The sequence below is a fragment of the Fringilla coelebs genome (genome assembly GCF_963513975.1).
Source record: "Fringilla coelebs genome assembly, chromosome: 12".
Taxonomy (NCBI): Eukaryota; Metazoa; Chordata; class Aves; order Passeriformes; family Fringillidae; genus Fringilla; species Fringilla coelebs.
In genome coordinates, this window is record NC_140038.1 from 19,558,586 (window position 1) to 19,577,492 (window position 18,907).

Here is an 18,907-nt window from a genome sequence, read left to right on the forward strand (position 1 = left end):
TGGCCTAGGAGTGAAAGGATTTAAAAAAAGAATCTAATAGGACTGTCAGACACGTACAGTAACACAAACAGTGTCATTTCAAATGGTGGCATTGAGTGATGTTTCAAAAGGTTGTCAGCTATTGCTCAGGAGTTAAAAAGAGGAGGAGAGAGGGGGAAGAAGCAGCAGTTATGGCAATTACAGGAGCTGGAGACGGGCTGTTCCTTTGTGCCAGGGTCCTCCTTTGTGCCGCTGGGACACATGCTGACGCACAAAATAGCCTACCAGATCGCCACAGGCCTGGCCTACCTGCACAAGAAGAACATCATCTTCTGCGACCTCAAGTCGGACAACATCCTGGTGTGGTCCCTGGACGTCAGGGAGCACGTGAACATCAAGCTCTCCGACTACGGCATCTCGCGGCAGTCGTTCCACGAGGGCGCGCTGGGCGTGGAGGGCACGCCAGGGTACCAGGCCCCCGAGATCCGGCCCCGCATCGTCTACGACGAGAAGGTGACTGACTGGGGAGGCTGTGGGGCAGCCCTGTGGTGGCACTGGGGGGCTGGCACCGTCCCGTGGCTCAGTTCCCTTCTCCGTGCATAGGGGCTGGCACTGGGTTTCCCACCGTGCCTGCCTTGCTCTCCTCTCCGCCCGCCGGCAGAGCCCTGCCCTGATTTTCCCTCTGCCTCTGGCTCTAGGTGGACATGTTCTCCTACGGGATGGTCCTGTACGAGCTGCTGTCCGGGCAGCGGCCTGTGCTGGGACACCACCAGCTCCAGATTGCAAAGAAGCTGTCCAAAGGGATCCGTCCTGTCCTGGGGCAGCCCGAGGAGGTGCAGCTCTACAGGATGCAAGCGCTCATGATGGAGTGCTGGGACACCAAGCCAGAGAAGGTACAAGACCACCCTCCTGAGCCGTGTTCTCTGAGCTGGCTGCCCTCTTTGTGCAGGAGGGCTGAGCTTGCTCCTGGTGCAGCACAACAGCTCCATTGCCCATTTACTCCTCCTGCTGATTTGGCCCAGAATTTCTGTTGACTTAAATGAGAGTTTTATGAATGAAATGATGACAGATTTGTGGCCTTAGACATCTGTGGTGGCTTGAAGGTCCCTTGATGTCCGTGGCAGTTATGCTGCTGATTTCACCAGGGCAAGACATTACCCATAATTTCTAGAAACAGCTCCAGTGTCATGCTGTGAGTGCAACTACAAAGACTTCAAAATCCACAAGATTATAAAAGGAGGTATGAGGAAGAAAAAGCTTCAAAGTGAAAGAAAAGGATTATGCTGCTTTACATTCTTCATTAATTTCAGTTGGTGTTTTAGAGCTGTTGTCCTTCAAACAAAGGTCAGCCTGACTCTCAAACATTTCTACGCTGTCATGCCATGGGTCAGCTTCCAAAATTCGTACGCCTGAGGAAATTAATCAGTAAAATGTGTAAGAGAATGACAGACCAAGCTTTAATAAATAATCATAGAATAAGAAAATGGTTTGGGTTGGAAACCAGTTCCAGGGACACCCAGGCTGTGCTTGTGCTGGGGATTGCCCTGATCCAGGTGCAGGACCTTGTGCTTGGCCTTGTTGAGCCTCCTGTTTCATCTTGTGTGACTTGTCTTTCTCTCTTCCTCCCCCCTCAGCGTCCCCTGGCCATCTCTGTGGTGGGGCAGATGAAAGATCCAACCTTTGCAACGTTTATGTACCTGCTGCCCTGTGGGAAGCAGTCTTCCTTCTTCTGCTCCCCGGGGCAGGAGTACACGGTGGTGTTCTGGGATGGGAAGGAGGACACCAGGTGAGACAGCTCACATTAGCAATTCCTTTTTTTTCTTTTTCCTTTTTAAGTAAAAAATCCTTCAGCATCTTCGCTTCTGCCTCTGGGAGGGAGGTAAAGAAGGTGAAAGTGGACTTGGATGAACGCCAAGAATACAGTGAACACTGTTTTCCCAAACTCTTTTAATTGGGAACAGTGGTTGCTTTATAAAGGATATTTAATGAGCTTAACTCTGCTTCAGTTAATATGGGGAGAAGATTAGGGCAGTGTAATGATTCACACACACAGGATGAAGCATTTGCACATGAGAACAGACGTGTTCTGCCTTTCCTAATGAGGCCATTTAACACTAAACCTTTCCTAATTGAGGCTGCAGTTCCATCTCTCTTCTGCAAAGCAATTAAGCACATGCTTAAATCCTATTGCAATCATGGGGAGTTAACCACATGCCTGGAGCTGTGTGTGCATCCAAGTGTGCACTGCCAGTAAAATGTGTTCTGGACTGAAGGCATGTGCTTAAAATGTTATTAAATTGTGACTGAGGTGATGGCATTTTGCTCAGCCACATGTGACCTGCGGCTAGTTAGGTTCATTTTTATGGATGCTGCTGATTTTTATAGCCTCAGACTTACTTGGAAACATTCACAAACTGATCTGAATTTTATATTAATGTGTTCATTATTTGTAACCATTAAGCTAATGGGGAAGGCACGTGATTTGTTGCTGAACTATTTGCTTTGCCATTTGTGGTCCCTGGTCAGTTGTTCAGTGCAGGCAGTGTAACTTTTCCTGCTGAACTGGTGAAGCACATGGCACTCCCAGATGTATTTTGAATACATGGATGTTGTCCAAATATTCACAGCAATATATCTCAGTGAATCTGCTTCCTGACTGGACAATCCACTTGCTGGAGACTGCTGAATAACAAGTTTACTCACACGTGACAGATTTCAGGATGTGTAATTGCTTGTGCCACAGTTGGTAAAACATCTGGGACTCACAGATGTGGTTGTGAATATCCAGTTATTGTTCAAACATCCAAACTCAATAAACTTCCCCAAACAAACAAAATCCTTTTAGCTACAAAAAACTACTAATTAGTCATATTTATAAATAATTTTATTAAGTTACAGATCTTTACTCTGTAGAATCATGCTCCTCTGTTTATGTACTGGAATAATAATGAAGCCAGATAATAGCAAGGCAGTGAACTTAGAGAGCAGCTATTCCCTTGAGACCCAAATGGGCAAGATGGGCTGAGACTTCCCAGCTATTAATTACTGCTGTTCAGCTGGATCTGTTTGTCTCACAGCTCCATTACAGGAACAGACCACAAACGTCCTGCTAACCCTGTGCAAAGTCAGAGAGCTGAGTGTAAATCTTCACAGAAGCAATTGCACATCTGCCCCTGAGGAAGAGCCATGGCACATCTTTCTTTTCCTTCAAATGAGGAATTTACAGTTTGGAGGGGTGTAGATCCTTGCAGCATCATCCACATCTGGGCAGTTGTGTCGTGGCTTGGCCACAAGTGCCACAAGTCCCTCAGCCCTGTGCAGGAGGAGTGTTGGCTGTCTGAAATTGTTGCTTCCTCCTTTCAGGAACTACACGGTGGTGAACCTGGAGAAAGGAGTCATGGAAGTGCAGAGGATGAGCTGCCCAGGAATGAAGCTGTGCTGCCAGCTCAAATTTCAGAATGCCCTGTGGGCAGCCACAGAGGTGAGCGCTGCCTGTGCCCCCTCGAGAGGGGCCTCGTTAGGGGCGACACTAACGAAGAGAAAGGGCCTGCTAAATTAGTAAAGCCAAGAGTGAGACAAAGGGCATCTCAAATGAGCAGCCTGACTCTGCATCTGCTGTCTCCAGGTGTTTTGTTTCTACCTGACTCGCAGCTCCAGACTGTGCCTCCCAGAGCCACCGTGGGAACCGCGGCTTGCCGAGGGGAACCTCTGGGCTGGAGCAGCCTGTGCCCAGGGGTTCCTCTGGGAAATGTCCTTATCTGTGGGTGATAAAGGGAGGCAGGGACAGAAAACATGCATTTAAGGGTGGGGTTTTGAAAGAGGCCTGAGGGATTTGAAGGTCGGTGGGAAATGGGTACCCGAGTTTTGTGTTCACCGTGGAAAATTGCGGCTAAGAAGATAAGAGTGAGAGAGCGTGGCTGATTTATCCCCCAGAGCCCCTGGCCACCCATCAGAAAGGGCTGTTCAGTGTCAGCCAGCTGTGACACAATCGTTTCACACAAAACAAACAGGCAAAAAAATTAAATGTACCTGAAGTTCAGTGTTTTAGAGTGGGGAGGAAAGAAGGCCACACTCACTGTGTAAATAATTTGTGTTGGCTATTTCACTCTGTCCTGGCATGGATGCTGTGAGTAAAAAATGTTTTTTCTCCCCATAAGAAAATAAGATATTTTGACTTTTTCTGTTCTTAAATAGAGGTAAAGCTCAAATACTCTTTCATATTTTTTAAATAATAATAATAATAAGTATAGAAAAATTAAAATTCAAAGTTTTTAAAGCATTGTATTTCCACCTTTGGGATCAGAATGAAAAGTTTGCTGGTTCCCAAACTGGGTGCTCTTGGTCAGTCTAGTAGATTTAGGAGGTGTGGGACAGGTGTGATTTCACATAAAATGTAATGTCCCTTAAATGGACAGATTAATGCAAAATAACATACAATCTACTTCAATTGTTGCTTGGGATTTTTGCACTCAGGGTTGTCAGATGCTGCTTTTGGATGTGGTGATAAAATCCCCACACTGGTGATTTTTGGTGACTTTTGGATAATGCATATATTATCCACAGCCCGTTCTGGGGAATGCAGCACATGCTTTCTACCCATGTGCCAAAGGTTCTCCATGAAAAACAGAATTTTACTCTCTGGGTATCAAAAAATACAAATAAAACCAGTTTTGGAACCAATTAGATCTTGCTCAGGTATCAAGACATGAAAAGCAGGGAGGTGGTTTGCATTTATAGAGTTTTATGTGCTCTTTCACAGGACCAGAAGATTTCTGTGTATGGATTGCAGGGCATGTGTCCCTTAAAGACTCCACTGAAGGGTTTAGACACTCCTGCCACCGTGAGCTGCTTCCTGGTGATGCCTCTTGTCAAAAGGGTAAGGAACAACACAGAGGAAAAGGGGAAGAGGGGCAGTAGTGAGACTCTGCTGCTGGGCCAAGCTGCCACAGTCAGCTGGTGCTGAAGGACTTTGCAATGCCCAGGAACATTTTGGCACTGCAAGGAGAAGGTTTCCAGGTCTTTCTGCCTCTGCCAGAGGACAGAGGTGTGGGCAAGAACCTGAGTCAGGGGACCAAAGCTGGCACTTCCAAGCCTGCTGGGAAAATAGTCAAAACAGATCAAATTCCTCAGCAAGGAAGTTTTCCAGCTGCGTTTCCACTTCACTGGAACACAAGGTTTAGGCTGATCAAGCAAAGTAGGGAAGACATGAAACAATAATTAGAATAGAGATTGGTTAAGTGCTAATGCAGGACGTGGGCACATCCGGCCCCTTGTAGCCGCTGTTTTCCTGGGCTGTGCTGTCATTTGTGTGCACACTCATCCTGGAATGTTATCTGGGCTCAGCCACACTCCTGTTTTGGTTTTGAGTGAGAACACTTAGATAATACAGCTGGTTTGGGTAATGCTCTTATGGGTAACAGGGATAATTACTCTTATGGGCATTCAAACAAGTTATATGTTATCTGCCTAGCCCTGGGATTGCCACCATCCCGTGCTGGCAGGAGAAATCTGACCTGGGTATCTATTGCGGGCAAGCCTTGGGATATGTATAAAAACTGTTTTCCTGCTAAATTACCTCCGTTTGCTTAGAGCCACCTCAAGTGAAAACATATAATTATGTTCCAACATTACTGGTAGCTGTGTAGCCTTTGCAAATGCCAGCAGACTGGGATGTGTCTGAGAGCTCTCAGAGCTGCTGGTTTATACCAGGCCTGTCCTGAGCCATTGTCCATTTCTGGCTCATCTGCTGGCATTGCTGAGTCTGGGACAGATGGTTTGTGTAAGGTGTGCTGCTGCACTTCCAAACATGGTGTAAGTAGGGCTAAAGTAGGGCATTGATGTAAAGTTGGCACAGGGCTGGATTTCTCTGCATCTGTTGGCTTTCCTTGGCTCCCAGACCTGCAGCGTTTGTCCGCCGTGGAGTTTCATTTCTGATGTGTAGGGCAAATTTCTTTTTCGTGCTGGCTGAGGTTCTGTCCAGGACAGTCGAAGGAGCCTTTTGCTTTCAGCTTTTCCACTGTCACACAGCTTGCAAAGCCATTCCTCAGGGGTTACGAGTGGCTTTATGTCTCCTGGTTTCTATTTCCAGTTTGTGGCTTGCCTAGAAAATGTCATAAATAATGCCAGGCCCTACAATAGCAATATTGAGTCTAGACACCTCCCTTCCTCCCCCGACCCTACCCAACCTTCCAGAAATCCACCTCCCTTCAGCTCACTCCTTCTTAGTTTATTGGACTTACTTTTTCCTCTCTCCTTTCTATGAATGAGTTTGGCAGTGAAATGGCCAGAGCAGCAGCCTGGAGATGTGCAGACCAGGCTGGCAAGAACTAAACCAGCCAGTTCTTCCAAAAAACCTATGTGGAAAGCTTACACTTGTCACACTCACTGCCTGGCCAGCAAGCTGTATCAGAGTTATCACAGTCACTGCTGTCCAGTGGAGAAGAGAATCGCATTTCCCTTTAGCTGGTGAGATGTGAGGTAACTTTTAGTCAGAGAATTGCCGAGGGATGTTGCTGGGAAGGGGAATTCTTTACGACTGCCTTGGGAAGGCTGATCCAAAAGAAATAGTTTCCAAAACTTGGTTTCTCATCCAAAGGAAGCATCATGGAAATTTGAAAGCAGGCAAGAGGGGCCCAGAATCTGAAACTCACCCGCCAAGGAAAAGTCTTGTACAATTTAGGCTTTTTGTTGCATGCTTTTTGTCACCAGGATGATTCTTTTTGGTAAACAATACAATTTTCAGCAGAAAAAAGCAAACAAATTAGCAAATGAGCAGGTTAAAAAGGGCAAACCAGGACACATTTTGCCTTGGTAGAAGAGAAGTGGAGGGAAGAGATGCGGAGGGAGAGAGAAACCTGAATGGGTGCAAATCTTTGGCCCCGCGCAGAAACCTGGAACACGTGGAAACAAAAGCTGCATTTAAAGGCTGCAGCCAGCAGTGCCAGACCCTGTGGGGACAAGAGGAGGAGGAGGAGGTGACCAGGCCCTGGTGTAGGGGTTTTTTGCCATTCCTGCTGACCTGCTGGCAGTGGGACAGGATGTCTGGAGCCGGCTCATCCCCGCTCATCGCCGCGCGGCACGGCCCCGCTCGGGGCCGTCCTCCTGGCACGGCCCCGCTGCTGGCAGCACGGGGCCTTCAAATGCACTTTTGTTGCTGTGTGTTTTTGTTGGCTCCTCGTGGAGCCCAAATGTTGAAAATGAATTCTGAGAAAGTTACTTAAGGTTTCTGGAGGCTGCAGCCCTGCCTGCCTTTGGTGGCTGCTGGAATACCCTGATCAGGGGGGCTTTGCCTCACCGGCACTGGGTAAAATCTGCCAAGAATTAATTATGGCAGCTGGGGGAAGGTGGTTTTTGACATGGTCTTCTGCAGAATTGGTCACTCCTTCAGCTCAGTCATGTGAGGGATGGCAGGGTAAGGGCATTTCTCAGCATTTGGATTCCTGCTCCTTGTTTCTTGTCTCTCTGAGAGATAACAGCAATAGCTGGATGGAAACAGGTCCTGATAGCCAGGACAGAAAGCAATAAATACCCTAATGGAAGAAATACCTTCCAAATTTGCTTCCACCATTGTTCCATCCCAGACAGGCCAGGATTTGGCACTGGTATTACTGGTAACACCAGGAGGGGTCAGTGACCCACCTCTGCCCGGTTATGGTGCTGACTGCTCAGTGCCAGGGAAATTTGGCCTGTGGAACTCAAAAGGGAATAGGGAATCTGTTCTGTAGTAGCTGACACTAATCAAGGAATTCAAAATAATTTTTTGTGAAGACTATACTTGGATAATTCAGCGTTATCAAATCAAATGAGACAAAATTATAATCTCTGAAGATTTTTATAGTGTCCTGTGTCATGCTAGGATCAGGAATCAGGTTGACATACCACATTACAGTTAATGTCTCATGTTCCCATTTCAGTTTAAATTTTCCATTTCTAGTAAGAAATGCCTCTTGTGCAGGGTCCTTTGGACTGAAAAAGTTGGACCATTTTTTACCAGAGAAATGTGTGCTGTTCTGCTTTGTTTTATTCAGTTTTAAGTAATTGAACTCCCTTCCAAAGAAAAAGTAACCCAAAACCCAGCTTGTGCAAAGCACTGTGCCATGATCCAACCTACTGATGCAACTCCTTGGCAAAGCCACTTCCAGGAGCCTTTGCACCAGATCCACATGGCAGCAGGAACATGGCACTGAGCACTGCAGGTCGTTGGGGTTTCTTTTAATTAGTGGTTAGAGAATTGGGACTGGACTGAGTTAGTCCAAGCCCCATTTCACAACTTTCCACTTGCTTTCCTAGTTTTTCCCATTACAGTAAAATTCTGCTGTGATTTGGATTAGTCATAGGGGCTCAGTGCTCTCGTGGTTTTACTCATACTTGGTGAGCAGAGAGTGTCTCTTTGTCCAGGACTCAAAATGAGCCTTGCAAGCAGAGCTGTCAATTAAATAACATTTACCCTGCACTACCTGCCCCTCAATAGCTGGGGCAAGTCACTGTACTGATTTTTCTGTGGATTTACAGAGAACTATTGTCCAGGCCTGGCAGAACCAAGATCCCTGGAAGGGCACAGGGGTGCCTTAATTTAATTTTTTGCATTCCCAGCAAAGGGTGACTCTGAGCCCTCAGCCCTCACTGGCATCCTGGGCATGCCAAAGGCAGGGCTTTCCACTCTGGAGAGCCTGAGGAGGGGCAAGGTTGTGTCAGCTCTGTGCTGCTCTCTCTGGTTCTGTTTGGTTAGCTGTGCTTAGCCCAGGCAGCAGAGAAGTCCTGGGTAAAATGGTCTTTTTTTAGAATTTATTGCTCCGCAGGGAGGAAATAGAAAGGCCTTTGAGGTAAGTATTGTTTTATCTGCTTCACAGATGGGGGAGTTTCTGGTAGAGGCCCAAGGTCATGGGAAGTTTTGTTCCCAAGAGATCAATTTCCCAGCTTGTTTAACAGCATTTTGCCCCGCTGGGATGAGCTGGAGGAGTTGCTGAGCCGTGGCCTTCTCAGCAGCTCCTGCCCCTGGGACACAAGGGATGCATGGCCACGGAGCTGGAGCTGTGTCCAGCACATCTGTACATTTCGGGACAGGTTTTACCCCCCTGCAGAATTGTTCATGGCACTTGGCAGGTGCTTTGCTGAGCTGCTGCTGCTTCTGTGCCCTCAGCTGGGATGTCTGAGCTGCCAGGGATCCCAGACCCCGAGCACATCCCTGGGAGGAGCAGAGCTCTCAGAGCAGCAGACTCTGGATGTGGAGCAGTCACTGGATGCTCTTGTTTGTGAGAATTTTGGCTCCCTCTTTCCATTTTTACTGCATTTCTTCCATTCCTCTCCTACCTACATTGATAGCAATAGCTTTATTCCTTTTTGGAAGTGAGCTGGGTTTCTACAGCTGGATTGCTGGGATCATGATGGCTGTCTCTGAACATACTCCAGCTTGAATTTGTTAACCTTCAGGGCAGGCTGCCAGGTCTGTCTGTCCGCCCTTGCCAGTAAAGAGAGAGGTAATACTGGGTGAAAGGAGCCTGGCTCTGCAGCAGCTTCTAGGGAATGACTCCTTTTTATTTTGTGTTATCACTGTTCTGGAGTAAGTTACTGGTGTCCTCGCAGAATGTGAGAAGCAGGTAGAGCTTCTGGGAATATAAGCTCTTCAATTATAGAGAAGTAAAGAAACAGGAAAAAATTCTTTGTTATGAGGGTGGTAAGGTCCTGGCACAGAGAGGTTGTGGACTCCCTGTCCCTGGAAGTTTTCAGGGCCAGGTTGGATGGGGCTTGGAGCACCTGGTCTAGAAGAAGGTGTCCTTGCCCATGGGAGAGGGATGGAATGAGATGATCATTTAGGTTCTTTCCAACCCAACCATTCTATAATTCCATGACATTTTTCTCTCTTTCTCGCAGAACTCATATGTGGTGCTGGCTGGCTTGTCAGATGGGCTGGTAGCTGTGTTTTCAGTGTCCCAGGGCCTGCCAGGGGACAACTGCTCCTACCTGTGCTCCCACACAGCAAACAGGTCCAAATTCAACATCCCCGACAGCGACCCGCGGCAGAACCCGTACCCGGTGAGGGCCATGGAGGTCACCAGCAGCGGGGCCGAGGTGTGGTACAGCAACGGCCCCGGGCTGCTGGTCATCGACTGCGCCTCCATGGAGATCTGCAGGAGGCTGGAGCCCTTCAGCCCGCCCTCCGTCATCACATCCATCGCCTGCAACTCCGAGTGCCACGGCGAGGAGGTGCTCTGGTGTCTGGATGACAAAAGCAACTTCCTGGTGATGTACCACGCCAGCAGCTACCAGCTCTGCGCTCGCTACTTCTGCGGGGACTGCAGCCCCCTCAGGGACATGTTCACCATCCAGCAGCCCTCGGCTGCCATCCCGGCCACGGCCCCCATCGGCCACGGGGGGATGGAGAGCAGCCCTCCAGGGGATGTGAGCATCATGTACAGCCCAGATGTGGGCACCCAGATCCTGAACCACCAGGACTCGCTCACAGATTACTGCTCTGTGTCGTCCTACTCCTCCTCGCCTCCCAACGCCGTGACCCGCTGCCCCTCCAGCCTGCCCAGCTCGCCCATGAGCTCCTCCAGCGCACCCTTCTCCACGGATTTTGAGGAGTCTGAGAAATTCCATGAGCTCAAGGCTCCCCTGGATCATGATGCTTCACCTGTGGGTGATAACACGGAGCATCTCCAAGCAGTCAAGATTCTTCCCGTGAAAGACCTCATCTGGATCCCCAGGTAAGTGGGTCACTTAACCAGGCAACTTAGTCAAAATCCCTCCTGGCTGAACATGAGATTGACTCAGGCTAATTCAGCAGCTTTTACATTCCCAGTATGATTCACCTGGCCAGAAAGTCAAGTCACCATTGAGAAATTCTGTTCCCAGTATAATGGAACATGGATTTTCTACACCTCTTGGAAGTATGCAGTGTCGAGCAGAGTGGCCACGTGGAAAGCCTGGCTGGGTTGGTTTCAGCAGAATGAGAAGGGGGTGGTCAGACTCCAAGCTGTGTTTCCCCAACTGCTGAGGAAACAAAGAGCAGCAGGCAGCCTCCTTGCTTGGACACAGCCCTGGCAGGTCCTGCTGCCTCCTGTGGAGCCGATGGGAACCTCAGGGAAGCTGAGTTAGCTTGTCACAGGATCTCTCACTGCACTGGATTCAGGATGCTCCTGTGGCATCACGGTGCCCTCTCCCCGTGGCTGCAGGTGGGCATGGAGCAGAGGATGAATATCCAGCATGGATCTTCCTCAGCTGACAGCGTCCCCAGTGCTGAGGATGTGATATCTCTCTTGTTTCTCTTCCAGGAGAGGAGGGGACATCATCGTTATCGGGCTGGAGAAGGAGTCGGGCACCCAGCGGGGCAGAGTGATCGCAGTGCTGAAGGCGGGAGAGCTGGCTCCCTACGGGTGAGGCTGGCTGGGCACACCGGTCTCCAGGGGCACAAGGGGGCTGGGGGTGCACAGGGGGGCTCTGCAGGCTCTCAGGCCTCTTGGGAGCTTCCTCTTGGCTTCCAGCAGCTTCTGAGGAGTTCCCAGTGGGAGGACACAGTTGCTGGTTGCACATCAAGCGTGTGCACGCTCTTAGAGAGGGGCAGACAGCGAGGAGAAGGCTCTGTTGCTGCAGCCTGGTCTTCAAAATCCACAGAGACTGAGCACCCCATAATGACACAGACAGGACCGTGCACAATGTGATCAAGTTGGCCTGATCCTGCCTGGTGCTGGCTCCCTTTGCTCTGAGGGCACCTGGCAGAAGGTCAGAGCAGCCTGGCAGACTCGGCCCCGCGCTCAGAACAAGAAGTGTATTTATGCAGAGCACGGCGCTTGTCTGTGGCTGCATTCACGTGGGTCAGGTTGATGTTCTGGCTCTAAATGAGCACCTTTGTGCTGTGGGCACTGACAGGCCGGGGGACGGCTCCTGGAGCACAGGGGAGAGCAGTTATATACGTTAATTTAAAATGTTTCATACAGAGAAGGAGAGTCAAGGAAATAAATAGCTGCTGGAGAGGTGGGGGTGTTCCTGCTGATCACTTAAATACCGGTCTGGGATTGTACTATTTATGTCCAAACAAATGCAGGTTAAGCAGTGCTAAGGATTATAAATGATCGTTTATTAGCACCAGGTAAACACAACAGGAGATCAAAGGCTCCTGCCATTCCCTCTACTCTGAATTGAGTGTCTTTATCAGTTAGCTGGGAGGAGAGAATTCTCTTTATTGGTTACAGGTACTCTTAGGTTGGTTTTGCTTAACTCAGATTGAGTTTGGAGTTCAGGCAAAGTGATCTCACACCTGTCCATGGCCATTGACCCTCCCTGTTTGAGCAGCAGGATAAAGAGCAGAAGGGGAGGAAAGGGAAGGGGCTGCTCAAATGGCAGAGCAGGGAGGGGAGGAAAGGGAGGGGGTTTTGTAGGAGTAGTTTATAATAAAAACCAGCTGCCAAGGATAGTCCTTTGGTCAGTGCTCCAAGCTGGGCACCTTTGTGGGGAAACACTTTGGGACCAACCTTCCCCATCTGCTATGGGAGTGGTAGAAGGAGCCCAGAGAGGGCTGGACCCCTGTCCCTTGGACCCTGCAAGGGAAAAATGTCATTGTCTACCCAGCCACCTCCCTCTGAGGTACCTGCAGGGCCAGCTTCAACAGAGACCATGAAGGGAAGGACATACAACACGGACCACACGGATCTCTGAGTGCTGCCACAGCTCTGCCTGCTGCTCTGGGCTTGGGGCTCAGACCCTGAGCTGACACAGACAGGCTCCATCCCACTTCCATGCTTTATTCCAGGCTGTGGAAGCTCTCAGCAGACTGTCAGCTGTGTTATGATGGAGCTGTTCTGAAAATGCCCAGCTGGCAGCAGGAGCAAGAGTCTGTGGATTTAGCAAATCAGGAGATTAGCAGCAACTTCAAATGCCATGGCAGACTTAAGCCCCCACCTGCATATTTAGGCACCTGAATCCCTTTAAAAACCTTTTCCCATGTCACTGAGCTGCTTGGTTTTGATGTGACACAGTTTCTGATCCCTCTCTTTGTAACATGCTCCTTGCTGAAGGATTTGCAGCTTATAAAAAGCTTGTGTAGCTGGAAGGGAAGCTCATGAGCCAGTGCTGCGTTTGCAGAGCTGCCCTTCCCTGTAACATCCTTCCCTGTAATTCCTTTCCTTGTAACACCCTTCCCTGTAATTCCTTTCCTTGTAACATCCTTCCCTGCCATGCCCTTCCCTGTAATGCCCTCCCCTGTAATGCCCTTCCCTGCTCTCTGCTCCTTCCCCAGGACGCTGGTGGATGCGGCTCTGGTAGCGAAGGACACGGTGGTGTGCTGCTTTGAGAATGAGCACATGGAGAGGTGCCTGGCTGTCTGGAGGGGCTGGAGTGCCAGAGACTTTGACATTTTCTACCAGGCCTACGAGGAGCTGGGCAGGCTGGAGACCTGCATGCGCAAGAGAAGGTAGTGCCCGTGGCGCCGCGCCCGACGCGCAGCGGGAGCGTCCTGGACCCGGAGACACACCGAGGCTCACGGGGGGAGTGTGTGTCTGGTTTGCTGCTAGTGAGCACCGTGGGGGTCCCAGAGCCCCACCAGGGCTTTTGGGGAATGAAGAAGCCGCTGTGAGCGGGGCTGGGACAGGGCTGGGAGCTGGGCCAGCTCCCTGCTCTGTCACATGCTCCCCTGTACTGTTGAGAACAAAGGTGGCTGCAGTTCTGCTCATCCCCCAATTTCCAGTTTGTTCTTCCCCATTTGGAATTCCTTCCTCACCTTCAGCATGCCCTGGCTGCTGCTGCTGCTGTTGTTGTGTGTGTGTCAGCCAGGAGAGCTCCGTGGGCTCTGCCCTGGGTGTCTGAGCACGTTCCAGTCCCGGCTGCCTGCTGGCCAGCAAAGCGGGCACCGAGGGCTGATCCACCCTGTTCCCAGGAGGAATGCATCTGCTGGAAACCCTGCACTGTGGGGCTGCTTCCCACCTCCCTGCAATTCCTTTAGTTAGGGTGTGTGTCCTACTTCAGGTGTAGTCCCTGTGTAGAGACACCCTGGTGTAGGAGCCAGAGAGAAGCTGTGGCTGGCCACTGCATTTCTGGTTCCTGGAAGCTGTAGTGGTGCAGAGTTCCTGTCAGGGAGCCCAAAAGAACCTGCCAGGAACGCTGCACCAGGAGGGAGTGAGCCGGCTCATGGCACTGCTGCCTTGTCAATGGAGCTGATGGAAATCAAAGCTGGTGGGTGTGACAGATATTCCTGATGGAAAAGAAGGGAGCCCCTGACCAGGAAGGTTTATAAGCTGTCTCTGCTCCACTCCTGTTTCTCTTGGGAAATGCACTCTGGAGCAGCAGGAACACAATAAGCTCAGTTTGCTTGTGTATCAGTGCAGCTTCCACCCACCACAGCTTGTATTTTATCTTCATTAGTGGCCTGGGATGCTGTATTGGCTCTAAATCCAATTGCACTTAATTATCCCAAGCATGTACAGCAGTGTAAAAAGTGCCCCCAGCTAAGCACCATGTATAAAGGTGTACAGTTTGAATTTTGGACCTTTCTTTTTCTTTTTTTTTTATCCCAAGAATCTCGTGTGAGCATCGGCAAGGCTGGCCAAGGCCGAACGGGCAGGTTAACCCTCTGGTTCACATTTCTGTTGCAGGCTGCTAAAATATCCTTCTTCAGAAACAGAATGTATCTTAAAATAAACTGATTCCTCCCCAGGATGGCACTGCATTGGTGGTTTTTATTGGAAACCCAACTGGCACTGGGTGTTTGGGGTTTGCAGCATGATTCAAGTGCTGGCTGTGATGAGCACAGCTGGAATCAGGGCTGTGAGTACAGACTGTCTCCATTCCTGGCCCTGCCTGTGACTGTCACCCTGTGCCTCTCCAGCAGCTCATGATCAGGTATGGCAGCACCAAAATTTCCCTCCCTTGCCAGGACACACTCTCTGCCTTTGTCTCAGGGCTGGGGTGAGGTCTCATGGTCACCTTTTCCAGCTGCCAGATTCCTTTGACTTGCAGGAACTCTTCCCATGATACCTGAAGCCCCAACAGGAACTATAAGGGGCTCATTCTTTCATCCAGCCTTGCAGGTTTCCTTTGAGGAAACGCCCTGTGGAACAACCACAGCAGTTCCTTATTGTCCCTCTTGACCAGAACACCTTGGGTGCTGTCCTGCCCCCAAAGCCAGCGTGGGCTTGTGCCCACCATGGGCTCCCCAGTGCCCGTGGGGGAAGCTGGAGCATCTCCCAGACCTTTGGTGGGCCCTGACCAAGGCCTGCACACAGAAGGGCCTTTGTTCTGCTGGACACTGCTCTGGGGCTGTTGCTGCACAAGACCTTCCTGACAGACATCCCTGCTCCTTGCCAGGTGGGTCAGGGTGCTCAGCTGGGGAGGGAACAGAAGGGGGTGGCACCTGGGTTTCATGGGACCTGTGAGAGATGCTGCAGTGATGGGTGTGTGTCCCAAAACCTTCTGGGAGCAGGGGCTTGGTTCCCAAAAGCAGCTGAGAGCCTGAGTAATGAGAACAAAATCCCCCTCTTTAGCAGACCTGAAACCTCATTAGCACAAGGCTCCACGAAGTGAGCACTGCACATGCTGCAGGAATGATTCCCGGGGGCAGAAATAAACAGACATTAAAAACAAAATTAAATCAACTCCCACCAGTTCAAACAGTTTGAGATTTCAGTGCTCCTTTCCATCTCTCCCACCAGCAAAGCCTGTTCTCCTGATGGCAGGTACAGGTGAGGGGCATCAGGCATCCTGGGGGAAGGGATGGGGCACAGCCAAAGGCAGGAACAGCCCCAGGGCCTGGGAACAAAGGGGCAGCATGAGCCCCAGGTGTGGGTCTGCAGGAGCTGCCCCTATCTCAGTCCTCACTATTTTGTTTCAGCTGATAAATATAAGCTCAAGCAGGGCCCTGGCAGGGGTTATTCCTTCTGCTGACTGAGGAGAGGCAAGAGAACAGCTTTGGGCTTGGTGCTGGGGGGGAGGTGGATGCTCTGGGAGTGGATTAGCCCCCAGCACCAGCAGGGCAGGTGGTGCCAGGGGTGTTATTTACTCATCAAGGAAGCAAAATAAGATGCACAGAATCTGCCTGGGATTAACTGAGCCCAAAAGCCACCCCAGCTTCACTCCCTCACTCCTGAGAGCAGAGCCACACAGCTCCCTGGGCTTTTTCCTGGAGTGCTCCTTGGTCCTTTACCTGCTTTGAAAGGATTATATTCAATTCCCAACTGGATTCTGATTCCTATTCCTGGTTTGGGCTGTTTCTTTGCTGGCATCAGTGCAGAGTCAGGCCCTGGGATGAAGAACAGCTGTGCCCCATATCCCAGTTTGGGGCATGGCCTGAGTATTTTTAGGGGGGAGGCATGATGTAGGGGCAAACTACTGGTTGCATCCCATATCCAAGATCCCATATCCTGATGCTCAATCAGGACATTCTGGGGCCCCAGCACTGTGGGTGCACAGATCCCACCAGCCTGGGGCTGTCCAAACCCAACCTACCCCTCCATGTGTAGGAAAATGGGAATATTACAGCTCATTCTGCTAGGGAAGGAAAGCAGGGCTGGCTCTGCCTCATGGCACACAGTGCCCTGGCCAGTGGGCAGGAATTGCTGTAATTTGATATATTAGAGCATAACCCCACCTCTTGTGCCCCCAGGACAGGGTGGGGGCAGGTGAACATTGACACAGCAGCTGGATGCTCCCCATCCCACACAGCACCAAGGGCTCTCAGCTTCAGCATAAGGAAAAAGAAGGTGATTTCTGAGGGAGGTGGGGAAAGGGGCAGCACTGGCTGCTTTGTATTCTGCTACTGCAAGGACAGAGGAAATGAGTTTTCTTTAAGCAAGCTTTAAAAGGACAGGAAATATCCTGGTTATTTCAGGCCTGTCCTCAGCTCACCCCTGGGATGGGAGATGGGTTGGGCTTCAAGGGCTTAACCCAGGTGGAGCAGGGTAAGGATGGGGCTGGGGATGGAGATGGGAATGAGGGTGGAGATTGTGATGAAGATTAGGGTGAGGATGGGGCCAGGGATGGAGATGGGCATGGGGATGAAAATGAGGAGAAGGATGGGACCCGGAATGGGGTTGGGGATAAGAATGGGACTGGGCTGGGGCTGAGCTCACCTGCTCAGCACTGGGGGAATCTCTGCCAAGTGATGCTGGCAGAGGGACAGAGCACATCCCCAACACAGGAGTGGAACATCCACAGCAGTTCAGGTTTGCCAGGGCTGTTTTGGTCCTACCCCAGCACTCAGAGCCAGTGCTGGCACAGCAAACAGCCTTTATCTGCCCCACATCCCAGCCTGTTTGCACTGGAAGTTTGTTTTATCACAGAACCACTTTAAACTCTGCCCCTTTTGGGAGCCCTCTAGGTGAAAAGCCAGTAAAACACAAAGGTGGTGTTACTCTTTTGTCTTTTTCCAAAAGGTGGAGCAGGACCCTGGCAAATTCCTCTTGACACCCCGAACAGGGGGGACGCCCCATTTCCAAGAGACTCCAGCCCAACCTGCTGGAAATGTTGGACCCAATTCAGGTCAATTAAAGTTGAGGTTTTTATTGAATTAAAGTGTGAAAGTAAAACCAGCCAGCCCAGTATTTGGGCTGTTATTTTTTTGATGTTAATTTAATTTTTTTCACTCCACTCATAAAAGTGATTTAGAAGGCAGTAGGGATTCCTGGGCTGGAGGAGACCTGGGAGATGGTTCTGGAGCTTGGAAAGGACATGGACATGTTCCTTACACCTGGGAGCATCGGCAGCAGTTCGGACGTGTGGAATAAAAGTGCTTCTGGCAGCAGCAGCCAGGTAAAATCCAGGAAAATAGTTGGAAAGCATTCCTGATGGGATGCACTGCCTTGGCTGGGGAGCCCAGGCTGTCTCCAAGGCTGCCCAAGCCTGGAAGGAGGTGCCTGTTGAGCTCCAACTGGGATCAAAGCCCTGAATTTGCTCTGGTCAGCACAATATCTCACACTGGCAGAGTGCACTGGGTACCAAACCAGTCATTAAAACAGGGCAGTGTCCCACCAGCCCAGGGATCACCAAGGCCAGAGCAGAGCAGGAGCCCAGCGGGGCCGGGACCTTCTCCCCATTTTAACGCCTCTGCGAGATTTTCTTTCCAAAAGCTCCCGGCTGTGGCTGGCTGTGCAAGCTGAGTATTTTTAGCAAGTATTCATGCGAAACAGCTCAGGATAATAATTTGCAATGTAAAGTTAGAGGCTTCCACAAAAACTCAGAGTAAGCAGATTTGGGTCAGCAGGACTTTGTGCTGATTGTGCTGAAAGGAACCATCCAGCCAGGTCCAGGGGAGCCACATGGGGCTGGAGCTGGGCACTGAGTTTTCTGGGTAATAAACTCCCACTGTGCCCACAGGACCAAAACCTGAAATCCTTCAAGGGACTGTGGCTCTGCAAAGTCACAGATAAATAATGTCACCAGGAAATAGTCACATCCAGCATGACAGCCACCAGGAGCACCCACTGCCTTTCTGGACTCACATTTTCCCCATCTCCCTTTGCCTCTTTTTGCCATCATTGATCCTTGAGCAGGAGGGAAAAGCTTTTAGAAAACATCATTAATAAATCCAGCTCCTCATCGAGGGGTGAGCAGAGAAGTGAAGGGTTTAACACCACGTGCCCAGGGGCTGCAAAGCTCTGTGTGGGTGGGAGTTTTATTGCTTGAGGATGCCACAGCATCCAACCCAGGTTACTTGCACCAGAAGTGTCTCCCATCTTTGTTTTAATAAAGAACAGAAGCATCTCTACAGACAGGACATGACTAGGCACCACATCCTTCATTTTCAGGATGACACCATCTCATTTTCTCACACCTCTGGGGCCCAGAGGAAAACCCTCCATGATTTTCCTGCTTCCTCAGGGTGAAGGAAACTTCTGTCCGAAGCAAACAACCAGAATAAATTGAGGATGAAATGTCCCAGCCCCAGAAGGGATTTTTGTCAAGGCTGGGTTACCACCTACCAGCTGATGATTTCCACTTCTCT

General features: G+C 50.3%; 1 protein-coding gene across 2 annotated transcripts in view; it reads left to right on the forward strand.

Annotated features, from left to right (window-relative positions):
• The window catches only part of LRRK1 (leucine rich repeat kinase 1), a 69,956-nt gene extending 55,361 nt beyond the window's left edge, over positions 1-14,595 (forward strand). The window contains exons 26-33 of one of the 2 annotated variants that reach the window (XM_084214058.1): positions 215-492; positions 678-872; positions 1,614-1,765; positions 3,343-3,460; positions 4,739-4,855; positions 9,850-10,685; positions 11,253-11,354; positions 13,214-14,595. In XM_084214058.1, the coding sequence (XP_084070184.1) occupies positions 215-492; positions 678-872; positions 1,614-1,765; positions 3,343-3,460; positions 4,739-4,855; positions 9,850-10,685; positions 11,253-11,354; positions 13,214-13,391 (1,976 nt within the window). In that variant the 3' untranslated portion in view covers positions 13,392-14,595. Of the gene's footprint in view, positions 1-214; positions 493-677; positions 873-1,613; positions 1,766-3,342; positions 3,461-4,738; positions 4,856-9,849; positions 10,686-11,252; positions 11,355-13,213 lie in introns of those variants that run through there. The other variant, XM_084214059.1, reaches the window with a different exon arrangement.
• Positions 14,596-18,907: the final 4,312 nt, after the last annotated feature.